The sequence below is a fragment of the Coloeus monedula genome, assembly GCF_965178545.1.
Source record: "Coloeus monedula genome assembly, chromosome: 7".
In the NCBI taxonomy this organism is placed as follows: domain Eukaryota; kingdom Metazoa; phylum Chordata; class Aves; order Passeriformes; family Corvidae; genus Coloeus; species Coloeus monedula.
In genome coordinates, this window is record NC_138787.1 from 5,274,087 (window position 1) to 5,287,339 (window position 13,253).

Consider the following 13,253-nt stretch of genomic DNA (forward strand, 5'->3'; position numbering starts at 1 on the left):
CACCGCCCGCTCGCCTTCCCTCGTCACCGCCCGCCCTCTCTGGGTTCTGGGCGCGGGGAGCTGTCCACAGAGGGAGGTGCTGAAGGCAAGGAGAAAGCTGAAGGACGCGGACATCTTCGCTCCCCCTATTTTCTTCCCTGCCTTCTGCAGCCATTTTGCACCAGCGGAGTTGAGGGAGGGGGTGGGCTGCAGGGAATGGAGGGGAGAGGGTAAAGAGTTGCAGAGAGCGAGAGGCAACCGTGGGAGATCCCGACTGGTGTGTCTGCTGAGACTGCAGCAGCTGTAATCAGCATTATGGTGAAAAGGAAAAGCTCAGAGGGCCAGGAGCAGGAGAGTGGCCGTGGCATCCCTCTGCCCATCCAGACGTTCCTATGGAGGCAAACCAGGTAAGAGCAGAAAGCCCTGGGCACTTGGGATACAGCTGCAACAGGGCAGTAGAAGTGCGGAGGGGGGTGCAGGCCAGCTGCTGCCCAGTGGCAGGGAGGATGCAGTTATTATACTGTAGCTGCAACATGAAGACATGAAAAAAACTGCACTCAGTATAGAGCAATTTGTGTGTATCGGGTACGTGAGGAGGTCTCAAGGCAGCTTAACCGAGTGGCAGTCCAAGTCAGCTTCTTGATTTGACTTTTAAAGCATCCATGTCTATGTTTCTCGATGCACCTTTCCCTGCCTCCCTGTCCATGCTCCCCATCCCGTCCATCCCGCCCCCTATCCCCCATCTTTTAAGAGAACTCACAGAGCTCTTGTGCCAGAAGCAGCATCTGTCAGTGCTGCACCAGACCTGCAGCTTTGCTTCTATCTGTATTTGCAGCCATCCTGGAAGTGTAATCTATGCTTTGAGAGGTCAACATGCAAACAGATATGTCAAAGTCTAATTTCACAGGATTGGACAGTGAGGATTTGGAGATGTGTGAGGGACTAGCTGAATGTATGGCTGAGGCGTTATGTTCCTTGTGAACCCTGTCAGTCTCCTGTCCTAATAGAATTTTAAACTGAAAACACTGTGGGGGAGGTTGGAGGATTTTAAGGTTGTGGCTCTCATTTAAGGCCTCAGTCACAAAATCCCCTTATGCCACAGTCAGTGTCCTTCAAAATAAAATTTAAAAAGCCCAAAACAAACAAAAAAAATTGCCTGCAATCAGGTGACCTGATTATTTTTTTAATATTTACTCTGATCTCATTCCAGAGGAGAATGATAGCAGAGGGTAGGCGTTCTCTACATACAGCATACAGGCCTGTACTTCACCATAAGCCTTCCACATCAGCAGCTGTGCAGAAAAATATTTAATACAGAGCTGGCACGTGGATCTCTAGCTTAAAATAGAGGCAAGGCACAATTCAGTAATATTCAACAAATTTAAAACAGAATATGTTGAAAATCTTTCACTGAGGTAAAATGGCTGAAAATTGTCTGATGGAAGATTTTATCCCTAAGAACTTGTGGGCTGAATTAAATGCCTGTTGACATATCGGGGTGGGCACTTTGTCTTCTGGAAAGATAACAGCATTTATCAGATGTCATCAACAGGTATCTGAACATAGTTTTGGCTTATGTCTTCCTTTACATTAAGTTTCTCAGCCTTTTGACAACCTTCTGACATGAGAAAAATCCTAAAAATAGCTAAGAAAATTACACTTTCATGTACTGGGTCTCTAATGCTGCTTCTCCTTTCTTTCAGTGCATTTTTAAGACCTAAACTGGGGAAACAATATGAAGCTTCCTGTGTGGTATGTACATGTGTCTCTTTTTCAACTCTTATTGGTAACTAACTTTTCATGCAAGTCAATCTAACCAGAGTGGCTGATCAGCAAGCTTCTCAGCTTATACCAGAAGTGGATTTAGTTCATTCAACTTCATTTTGTACTTTTATCACATGAAGGATTTTAAATTCTTCCCGTCTAGAAAATTTGCATATCATGTGTATCTTTAGACACAACAAAAAGGATTTATTTGGATATTAGTAATAAGTAATTAATTAGTAACACTGTAGTAATTAAATAAATAATGACGTAGACAAACTGAGCTGTGACAATCTGGGTCCAACCTTGCAGTTCATCCTGTGTGGATGTACTTTTGCATGAGATTGATGTCATTTCAGTTTGCGATTGCTGAAGGTTTTTCAAGCTTAAAATATGGAAAATCTAAGCAATACTAACAGGCTTTGAACAATACTTTTACCATTGTGCAAGATGGGAAACACTTCTACTGGAAATGAGAGAGAGCATATATTATCAGCATGATTAAGGAGAGGCTATTATGCAGATACAAATAACTCTTATTTCTAAATGTACTTCAAATAAAGCCTCAAATTACTGCCAAAAAGGAGGAAAAAGGGAAGACATGAAGCAAGTTCAAATAAGATGGGTATCTAGAGAATTTCAGAATTTCTTGAATGGTTGCTGGTCTTTGGATTACTTAAAATACAGTAGTCAGTTGCAGCCAAACTTGACAGAGTGGAAAAATTTGGTCTGGACATGTATCTTAATAGTTTAAAGTTCTTAGGTCACTCTGCAGCAATTTTCTGACTTCCTTCTCACAAGACATTAAGCTGGAGAAGCTTTATCTGTTGCTGAGTCATTTTCTTCCAAGAAATACATACATTTTTCATGGGTTTTGCTAGATACCAAATAGAGATAGAGGACTGCTGGCTTAGTGTGTACTTAGGTGAGTAAAATGTATTTCAATTCTAGCCCATGCAGCAAAAAGAATCATCACTGGTTAATGCCCACGGACAGTTCCTGGTTGTTGAGAGGCTGGAAAATGGAGCTTATTGCCTTATATCCTTTGCCAGGAGCCTCGGCAGTGTGCAGGAGTGATGTCTTGGAGCACCTCTAATCTGAGGATGTGGCTTCATCTGTGGGCTCATACCTGTTACTGTTGCATAGAGGGACAGAGCTGCCTTCTCTATGATGTACCTATCTGTCTGTGACTTCCTTTGCTTCCTGCTGTACTGTTGGCATCAGGTCCCCGAGGCTAATTCTAAAGCATCTTTCTTCTGTGAGCACATGCCAGAAATTACTAAGTGTAAAAAACAAGCAATGCCCAAAAAAACCCCTAAACTGTGAGACAACATAAATCACATGCTTCAGCCAAGAGAAGAGGAGCTCTGAAAAAAGGCATTTCATAAAGATCCAATAAATTTCCAATTTGGATGAAGAACTTGAATATTCTCCAGTTCTTAACATAATCATTAAATTATGGTAGACAGTTTTCAAAGGTGGAATGTAGTTCTGAGAAATTTGTGGGATACAGCCTGAACTGGCAACATCTGTTGCCTTCTTTTTCATCCGTTTCCTCTACCTGCTGGTGCACAGGAATGTCTGCCCACATCAACACATTCTGTATTATCCATTGGGACAGCAGAATGCTGAGTGCATGGATGAGACAAGGTTTCTGGAACTTGACAGGTACTTGTCTTCTGAAACCTCCTGCTGACTGTCTAACACCCCTATATTATTTAGTGTGCCTAAAAATGCTATGCACCTGTTTACATGATGTGTCCTTCTATAATTCTCTAGCCAGAATTGTTGTAGGCATGTCTGTAGTCTGTCAACCATCTGGCAATGCATATGACACAACATTGTGCAGTATTCTATTATTATTCTTGGCTCTAAACTTGCTGCAGTAGAACTTGCTGCATGTTGTGCATTGAGGAAGCAGATGTTGGAGGCTGAGATTCAGTGAGTACACCATCTGGTCTGCAAGAGTATATTGTATTGCTTCTTAGAGCTTTGCTTTATACCATAATACTTGAGGAAAAAACTGGCCCTTTAATTGCATTTTTGTCTTTACCTGAACCATCACACTTACACACTTACTTCAATTGGTCTATGAATAGTAGCCTTTAAGCTGAAGATAAATACCATCCCCCCATACATTGTCTTACAACATCTAAATATGTTTGCGCCTCAGTATGGATTTGATGTTCTTCCTCCTCCCCATTCTGAAGTTGTTCTGCCCTGACATGAAGCCATTCCTAATGTGCATGACTCAAAGCTGTAAATGACCTCACAGGAATGCCATGTGAGTGCTGTACAAAGCTAATGTGTTTTTGGGGTGATGGTAAGTAACTCAAAGATATGTTTAAATTCTTCTACTCTGGATTGCATTGGCCATGGAAGAACTCAAAAGTTTTCTGAAGGATCCTGCAAATTCAAAGTTTCCCTCTTTTCTGTTTGGTTTTTTGTTTGTTTGTGTCTTGGGGTGACTGTGATGCTGTATCCCCTATCAACCTGCTCTATGCCAGACATGAATACTGTGCCTTTCTGTGTCTTTAAGCTGGGTCCAAGAGAAAGGAGAAAAAAAAAGAGAGCCAAGCGGTCTTGTGTTCAAGGACACACACTCCCCTGCGTTCCTGCTGCTACAGAGCAGAGCAAAGCACCTTCCTGCTTTTAGCCAGCTTTTGGCTCTGTTTACCAGGAGAGAGGCGGAGAGTTAAACTTCTTTGCTTTTTAGCTAGCCTGCTAGCTGAAGCAAGAAAGTTGGGGTTTTTTTCCCTGGGACTTCGGCGTTTTCTTTTTCTCTTCTGGACTGTTCAGCAACACCAGAACATCACCAGGAGGCTGTACACTGCAGCCCGGGGGCCCATGCCAAACCCCAGCTCCGGGGAGAGAGCAGAGCCACACCTACAAAGGACTCTGAATTCACCAGGTTTTCTCCACAGTGAGAGGTTTTATTATTTAACATCATTCTTTTTTCCATGCCTGCATGCACTTTACTTGTTAAATAAACAGCTTTTTTTTTTTTTTTTTTTTTTTTTCCCCCCACTTTCCTCCAAGGAATTTCTTTGCAAACCTGGTGGGGGAGGGGCTGCTGAAAACTGCCTTCTAACAGAGGGACGTTCATTTCGAACAGCTTCCTCCAAATTGGTCTCAAACCAAGACAGTTTGTTTGGGGTTTTTTTGTTAGCTTGTTTTTTTGCTTGTTTTTAAAAATGTAATTACATGTTTTGCTATTATGAATAATTAAAGTATAGATACGGAACAAAGTTCAGAAAAAGGCCATGTTTATTTTATCCAGCTAATGGACATGGTTGCAGAAAACTGAATTTCTGTAAGTAAAATGTTTGGCATCTGTGTTTCATTACTTGTGAATGTTTATACTATTGCTTTGTTTAGTAAAAAATGGAGTCTTAACCATCCCTTGTGCTATGAACTCCTAGGTTCCTAGATCTTTCTAGGAATTCTTCCTTATTCAGTGGACCTGCCTTTCTGTCTGTACTTTCAGCTCTTTCCAGTCAGTCTGAAGTGACTTCAGCAGTGGTCTCAGCTTTCCTCCATGATGGAGACTGAGCTTTGTAATGACAGGGCAGTAAGGTCCCCACCAAGGACTCAAGTGCAGTTCAAGAAGCACTAACCATTTCTCTGTGTTTCTGCCATGGTCCTTCTGAACATGCACTGGGTTAAGCACTGGGCCCTGCTCTTTAATTATTTTTTTTTTTCATGTGCAAATCTGTTGGGATACTCCCTGGCACTCCTGAGAGGATGTAACAGGAGGTGCTGAGCTTCCCAAGATAACCTCTGGGAACCCCTGGCAACCTCTGGGCACCCTCAGTCAACTGCTGGCTGACCTCTTCCTGCCTTAGGCAATTCACTGCAAGTACAGCTTCCCTGGGCTTAGAGCAGGGGAAGTTCATGCAACTCAAGCAAAGCTGTTTAGGAAACCATGACAAAGCCCAGCAAAAATGCAGCTGGAATGGGAACAGATAGCCTGAAGATGCCTAGACAAGAAGTACAGGACAGAGCAGACAGTGGCACACAGGCTGATCCTGGTCACAAGGTATTTGGCAGTGCCTTTGGTTCATGGTAGAAATGAAGGTAAAAGGAGAACAGCAGCAGTGGGAAGGCAGCCAGACAAGGCTGGCTGCCGCTCCCTGGGAAACAGCTGTCACCACTAGGCTAAAAGGAAAAATGCTAGTGTAAGTGGTCCTGAGGGAGCTGAACACATACACAGAGCACTGCTGAAAGGGACTGTTTCTCCAGCCAAGGCACTGACTTTCCTTACTATCCCCTTGGCAGATGTTCTTCATCTGCCTTTGGTGTGGGGGATGTTGCAGGCATGAACAAGCCTGCTATAAGTAGGTAGCTGTTTTCTTAGCCCAGCTGCAGCCCTGAGCCCTGAGGCTGTGGCTCTAGACATACCCATAGCCTGACAGTATGACAGCCTGTCTTCTGACTCACTTACAGTTACTTATTGTTCAGACATTCTCATTCAGCCTTCTTATTTTAAGCATGGAACTCCTCTCAGCTGTAGCAGCAGTTGCTTAGTTCATGCAGGGTGAAAATGAGGTCTTCTGCACCAATGTCTATATATTCCCTATAGCAGGTCCTGACAGAGTAGAGCCATAGCAGACCGAAAAGGAGGCTCTCCAGGAGCAACACAGGACTTTGCATCTTGAATATCTGGTATAGACAGAAGCTGCACCTTTATGGAGAACTCCAGGCAAATTCCACAGGAACACTTGTCCAAAGAACTGCATGTTCCTGTTGGTTTGCTTGTGAGTTATCAGTGTGGGGCTTAGTGCCAATTAGTTGGTGTGCTGACAGTACATCCACAATAGCAGTTTTGTACCAGGCAGTGCCTGTAGCAGGCATGGACACTCAATGGTTTCCATAGAGCAGCTTTTGTGTTTGCGTTTTTCTGGCAACATACAGTACTTATGTCTCAGATGCATGTGATCACATAAGCTATTCCAGAAGCTAATCTTCCATTGTGGTACAGAAATATTTAGCTTTCTGCTCAGGCCAGGAAAGAACAGAAGAATCTGGTGGCTAGCCACAAGGGAAATCTTCACGAGGGCTCAGAAGCCCAAAATGTTATGATAAATACAAGCCCAATCTAAAGATAAAATGGCAACCTCCTTAGCTGCCTCTTGAGTTTCTGAAGCAGGCAGACTGTGGGTCGGAGCTTGCAGAAGGCAATTGCTGGGGAACTTTCTACCTGATGCCATTGAAGTACCCAGGAATGAGACCTTGAATGGAAAGCCAGGGAACAGCAATGTGTCTTCTGTCACACTTCAGAATAATGATGGTGCTTGCAGTGATTTTTTTTCTCCCCTTGCCCTGCAAACTGAATAGCTTTGTCAACTCTACTGAAGTGTGAGGTTATGGTTTGGCTTTTGTACTGGAGGTGAGATCATTCGATTCAATAAGCCTTGGTCAGCACTGGTGCTTGGCAGCCTTTTGGTGAGCTAATTCAGCTCACTAACCTGGTAGGAACCACTTACCTCTATGCTGGCCTTCCTTTTGGCTTTGTAGAGTCTTAGCTTGGCTGAGTGAAGGATTCAGTGAGCCCCAAAGCTGATGGATGAGTGGAAATAGGAGTGTGTGGGCTGGAGCAACGAGTAAGGAGTGGTCCCTGTCCCATTTTGATAAAAATAAGTAAAACCTTGTGTTTTTCAGTGGCTCTTTCAAACTTTGTGGTATTTGTAACCATGCACCCCTTGTTCTGCTTCTGCGGATACTTTGCTGCATTTACTCCCCCCCTTTTGTTCTGTAGTAATCCCTTGGCTGGGATACTGATTCTAAATCTCTTGTCTTTATACTAATGTGCTCTCAGAGTGCTACTGTGAATCCTGACTTGAACAGAATAGTTAGGCCTTACTATGGGTGCTTTGCTCCCTGGCCTGTCCAGGCTTTCTAAGCATCAGCTATCCCTTCATTTTGCTCCCATTACTGAACTGATAGGATTGAAAGGAAGAGACTGTTTTCCTTTCAGACACTGTGGCCCCCAGCAGATTGTTGTAAGAGTGACTTGAAGCATCCCTTCCCTGGTAGGCAGGTTATCCACTCCTGCTGCTAAGAAACACAGATTGCTGAAAACGTGATCCATTGCACATGATTTTTGACTAATCCTCAGGCAGACAATGGTTTTTTCACATATTACAGCAAATGCCCTCCAATTTCAGCCATTGGTCCATAAGGAAAGTGTATTACATTTTCTGACTGCAACCTGGGGTTTCTAGTGTGGCCTTCTGCACACTGATATTTGTTGGTAGCTCTGATGGTTATTGACAGTATTTCAGGGTTCGTTTTGTTGGCATAGTCTTAGTCCTGTATAATGGATAGATGCATGTTTCTGTGCCTCCATGCTGGCCAGAGCAGAACTGGATGCCGTAAAACTACAGTGGTGCAGCACAATGCTTGCATCAGGACACCTGGCCTCTTGGTAGAGAAGCTCGTGTCTGCCCACACCAGCAAACAGGGCCACAAACCAAGAGAAAAAGTGTGCCCAGCTGCTGGGACAGGCAGGAGAGTGCCTGTTACCACAAGTTAGCATGCCATGCTTGGGAGTGGTTGCTCGTTCAGGAGAGCATGTTTTGACATGCTCATTTTGCTCTTCTTTGTAACTAAGTCTGTTCTTATGACCACCCCCTCAATTTTCCTCAAAAGGAAAAAATTGGTATGACTAGTGTTGCAGGATAAGCTTTATGAATGTGGAATGAGGGTCTTTGAAACATCTTTTGGGCAACAGTTACTTGTTTGCCCAGAGCTTGATAAAATCGGTGAAACAGCTTGTGAGCAAATAGGTAGCCATGAGGCTAAGCTGGTTTATGGCAAGGATATGCATTGTCATTATCTTTGCTATAGGTACTTCAGTGAAGGAATATTATTACTAAGCCCTCTGGCTCTGTGGGGTCCTGTGCCGGAGTGCAATGTGCAATGATCTCTAAACAGCGTCTCCACAGCTAAGCCGCTAAATCTGCTAAATACACTCACACATGCGTGCACACACAAACGCACAGATAGCTTCAGTATAAAGCTGACGGCAAAGAAATGGGAAGGTTCTTTGCATGGCGTTCCACAGGAGCAGTTTATTGCTTCTACACTGTGAAGGTTTCCCGAGGCAAAGACAAGAACAATGGAGAAGTCAGGGTTTTATCCGGGGGTGGGAAAAAGGCGGGATTAGGGAACAGGGACCTATGGGGAAGCGAGGGAGGGGAGCAGCGAGGGGGCAGAGGCTAACAGCCAACCAGGGAATCCAAACTGGGATAGATTACCATAACAGAACAATGCATCCTGGGAGAAGCCTTTCTGGTCACCGTAACCTAGAGGTTCTTGTGGTACTAGGGAATTGTCTTACTGAGAACTCTCTATCCCTTGTAACATAGGCTCACTGGCCACCACTGAATATAACTGCACTTGTAACCTATGATGAGATCTTTGATCAGAGCAACAATTTATTGAAACGCTGGGAGCAACTAGCAATAAGGAGCTTTCTTAGGGATTTTAGAGGCAGATAGCCTTATTTTGTGATGCTTGATGTGGAAATAATGAACTTGCTGCAGCCATCAGCTCTGTAAGTGTTCACAAAACTATTACATCATAGCTCAACAAAAAATTTTGTACACTGATAATTTTTTGTGACAGGGTGGGAAAACATTTCCTAAGGCCCATATGCCTTTAGAGAGTTGCCCTTTATGTTACACTAAACTGAAAGAGCACATGTGTTTAAGAGTATCCAGCACTCAGCTCCACAAATACAGGCTTTCCTAATTCCTGTAACTTCTAACAGGATTACTGGCATGCCCAGCAAAACTGTAAATCAGGATTACTGGCTTTACCCAGCACAGCTGCAAGTCTGGCTTGATGTCAGCACTTATTAATATACAGATGACACTGGATTCAATTCTCTTCTATTGCAGAAAATATATTGCATGGTCCATTCATTTCTTAGTCAAGTATGTCCATATGTCTACTGAGCTTTCGTTATGGTCTGTATTTTTCAGGAAAAATATTATAAGATGTGCTGTAGTTGTACAATTAGAGATTAGAGGTTTTTAAAACAGAATGTTAATGTAGTGGAAGGAGTGTGCAGAAGTAGACACAATGTCTTTTTTTCTTTGTTCTTACTTTCAGTCTTTTGAAAGAGTTTTGGTAGAAAACAAGCTGCATGGCCTTTCTCCAGCTCTCTCTGAAGCCATCCAGAGCATTTCTCGCTGGGAACTTGTCCAAGCTGCGCTCCCTCATGTGTTGCACTGCACTGCAACATTGCTTTCCAACCGGAATAAGCTAGGTTAGTGCTCATGTGAGGTTGTTTTCCATTACTGAAGTTATCAGTTAAAATATGACAGATTGCTGCTCAGGGTGCAAACATAATTCTAAATCCTTAGAATTCTATGTAGTTTCTTCTGGGGATTGTCTTTCTTGACAATTGTCTTTCTCATTTATAGAATGGTAATCTGTGAAAGCTTCCCCAGTAAAGTTAGTGGTCTAATGAGCTAAAGAGTCAGAGTAGTTCATGACATTTTGCTAGCTATTTACCAGCAGTAATAGAACTTGCTTTAGCATCCAGCAGCCATGGGTTCCTTGAAGGAATACGTATTTCTTTGAAGGCATGCTGCAGTGATCAGTTGCAGCAGGAACTTTTAATATCTTCAGTTTTGGGGTTTTTTTCGTCCTATTATTCTTTTTATTTAGACCAATGTATGTGACTCGCAGCAGATAGTCAATCAGACAGTAGAGGCAAATCCAAATCCAACTTAATTTACTTACTTTTGTGCTGATTTCAGCAGGAATGCCAGTAGGGAACACTAACAAGGTATAGCTTGGGCACCTTGCAGTGCTCACTGGCATTTTGTCTTATTCAACAAAGTCAAACAGACCAGACTGTTGAGTGAGTTTCTTTTGGGACTACTCTATGTCCATGCTGCTGTCCATGCCCTGTGGCTGACATTGCAGAGACGGAACTCCAAATGCTGTGAAGTAAATGGAGGCTTCTGATTTAGGAGGTTTCAAACATAATGAGACAGAATGCTGGTGCTTTTAGTTGTAGAATTTTAATTTTCAAATGCTTATCCGGGAGTTGGATGTCCAGCCTCCAGTGCGACTCTAAAACAATCTCAACAGTATCATTAACTGAAACCCTGTGAGATACTGTGATGCATTTTTCCACACAGGGCATCAGGATAAGCTTGGAGTAGCTGAAACAAAGCTTCTTCACACTCTTCACTGGATGCTGCTGGAGGCTCCTCAAGACTGCAGCAATGACCGATTTGGAGGAGAGAGAGGCTCTAGTTGGGGAGGGAGCAGTAGTGCCTTTATCCACCAGGCTATAAACCAAGGATCACCAGGACGTCCCTGGCCCAGCGTCATGACTGATGAGGAGGAGAATAACAGAAGGAAGGTCTTCCAGAATTCCATGGCCACAGTAGAGCTATTTGTGTTCCTCTTTGCTCCCCTCGTCCACAGGATTAAAGTAAGTGGTACACTGATGGGGTTCTTGTGTGGAGACAGCTCTAAGCAGGAAAGGAATGATTCTGCCTTTGTGATTGTTAGTTAATTCAGCCTACAGTGTACACTGGGGTTCTACTGGCAATGTTTTATCAAGCTGGCAGAATACTGCTGCCATTGAGAAGAAATCCTTCCAGTGACATGAACAATCACCACAGCATTAGGCAGGCACAAAGACAAAAAAATATGAAGTGAGCCACTTTTAGCCTTTGGGAATGCCAAAGATATGTGGCCCCTGTGAAGTCTCTGGGATACTGAAAACTGCAGAAAGGATAGTGGGCTTTAACTTGCTCCAGTGATTCTCAACCATTGCTCAGAAATGCCTTGCTAGATTTTCAGGAATTCCACCTTGGGGCTGCCACTGGGATTTGTTGTTGTCATTGCTAATCATCTTGATGCTAATTACCCGGACGGTGTTTTAAGCATGGCAGTGGCAGAGGCAATGGAACATTCCTTTGCTCTGAAGTATGAAGCAGGCTGCAGGCCTCCTGTCTACTGGGGTTCCTCTGTTAATTTTATGCTGAGTGCATCAGCTTTGCAGAGTGATGTGATGAAAAGACTTTTTCTGCATGGTGACTCCTGCCTCTAGGAGGCTGCCATTTAGCCTTTATGTTTCCAGCTAGGCCTCAGAAAAGAGCAAGTCCTTGAAAAAAGGGCTATAAAGTCATGAAGTGATGGGGCTGTTATCTGTTCTAATACTGCCTTCTAAGCTGCAACAGTTGAAGAAGGTAAGAAGGAACAGGAGATACAGGATAGTCTTTTGATTAAGGCAGGTGAAAGCAAGACTGGAGAACTAGATTCTTTATTAACTTCTGCTACTGAGTTACTGTACAGTAGTGTTAAATTTATTTAGTCCAAATTTTGCATACTTGTTTGCTAGTTCTCTGTAGGCCACTGGGACAGCACAGGAGGAAATACTGAATTGTTCCAAGCACTATACAAAAAATGCAGGCTGCCGTTTGAATAAATGAAATGAAACTGAACGTAGATCTTTGCTATTACAGATTGGAGTTCCAATTTTTTATAAAAATCTTTCTGGCGTGCTGTTTACAAGATGAGGTTAATAACAGTATCTCAAGTTTATCTTAAAAATTCCTGAGATCTCTGGAATACTGTGGTGATAAACATTGAAGAGCCCATTAAAACATGCACATTTTTGGCATCAAAACGAAGTGCAGGAAAGAAGTTAAATGAGGCATGTAACTAGTTCACTAAGTGAGCTTTGTCCTCTCTGTGTCACTTGTAAGTCTCAGGGGAAGGATACTACCTGATCAAGTAACCAAAGTAATGCATGGGATTAAGGAAGATGACACATTTGCATAGACAGACCTAAATTATTGAATTACGAACTTCTGGGAGGATTTGTGTCTTGAGCAAAGTGTTTTTAAATCAGGCTTTGGGGGATGCATGTAATTCTGTAACTGCATAGCTGCAGGTGGAAGTGTTGGCATGTCACCACAAGCTAGGAGTGCAAAGTGAAAATGCAGTGTTACTGCTACCAGGTCTTAAAGCCTTGCAAGCCACTATTAGTAAAAACAGTAAATAAAACAAAGCTTAGTTTAAGCCAAACTTGTGAGTTGATTATGATGAGAGAGCACTAACAGAGGGTAGGGAAGAGAAGGGCTGGAGAGCTACAAGAAGTTGGTTCCTACCATTCCTTTAGCTCTGTCTGCATCATCCATTCCAATTGCCAAGGCATCTGGGGCTATGTCAGTAGGAGACTGTTGTGCACCTATAATTATGCCACCAAAACTGCTTTTACCATGTTTGTTTGCCAGATGGGGATAGCTGGGGCTGTAGTGACATCTGTGTCTCCTAAATGTAGATCTGACCTTAGGTGAAGTAAGTGCATAGCTGCACCTTGATCCTCCTAAGATTTACTTGTGTACTAATTTATATGATTTTAGCTGCTTGCATATGTAAAATAGTGATAGCACAAGTGTAAATAGTAGCAGTGTCTCTATGTATTGACAGAGTTCAGGTACTAACAATGCTAATGAGAACAGTAGTATATACCA

General features: G+C 43.1%; 1 protein-coding gene across 1 annotated transcript in view; it reads left to right on the plus strand.

Moving 5' to 3' along the window:
• Window positions 1-294: 294 nt before the first annotated feature.
• Window positions 295-13,253, plus strand: part of UNC80 (unc-80 homolog, NALCN channel complex subunit) — a gene marked incomplete at both ends in the record, with an annotated part of 145,668 nt that continues 132,709 nt past the window's right edge. Inside the window, 4 exons of the mRNA XM_082284923.1 lie at window positions 295-386; window positions 1,683-1,731; window positions 9,862-10,018; window positions 10,902-11,200. Coding sequence (XP_082141049.1) covers window positions 295-386; window positions 1,683-1,731; window positions 9,862-10,018; window positions 10,902-11,200 — 597 coding nt within the window. The remainder of the gene's footprint in view (window positions 387-1,682; window positions 1,732-9,861; window positions 10,019-10,901; window positions 11,201-13,253) is intronic.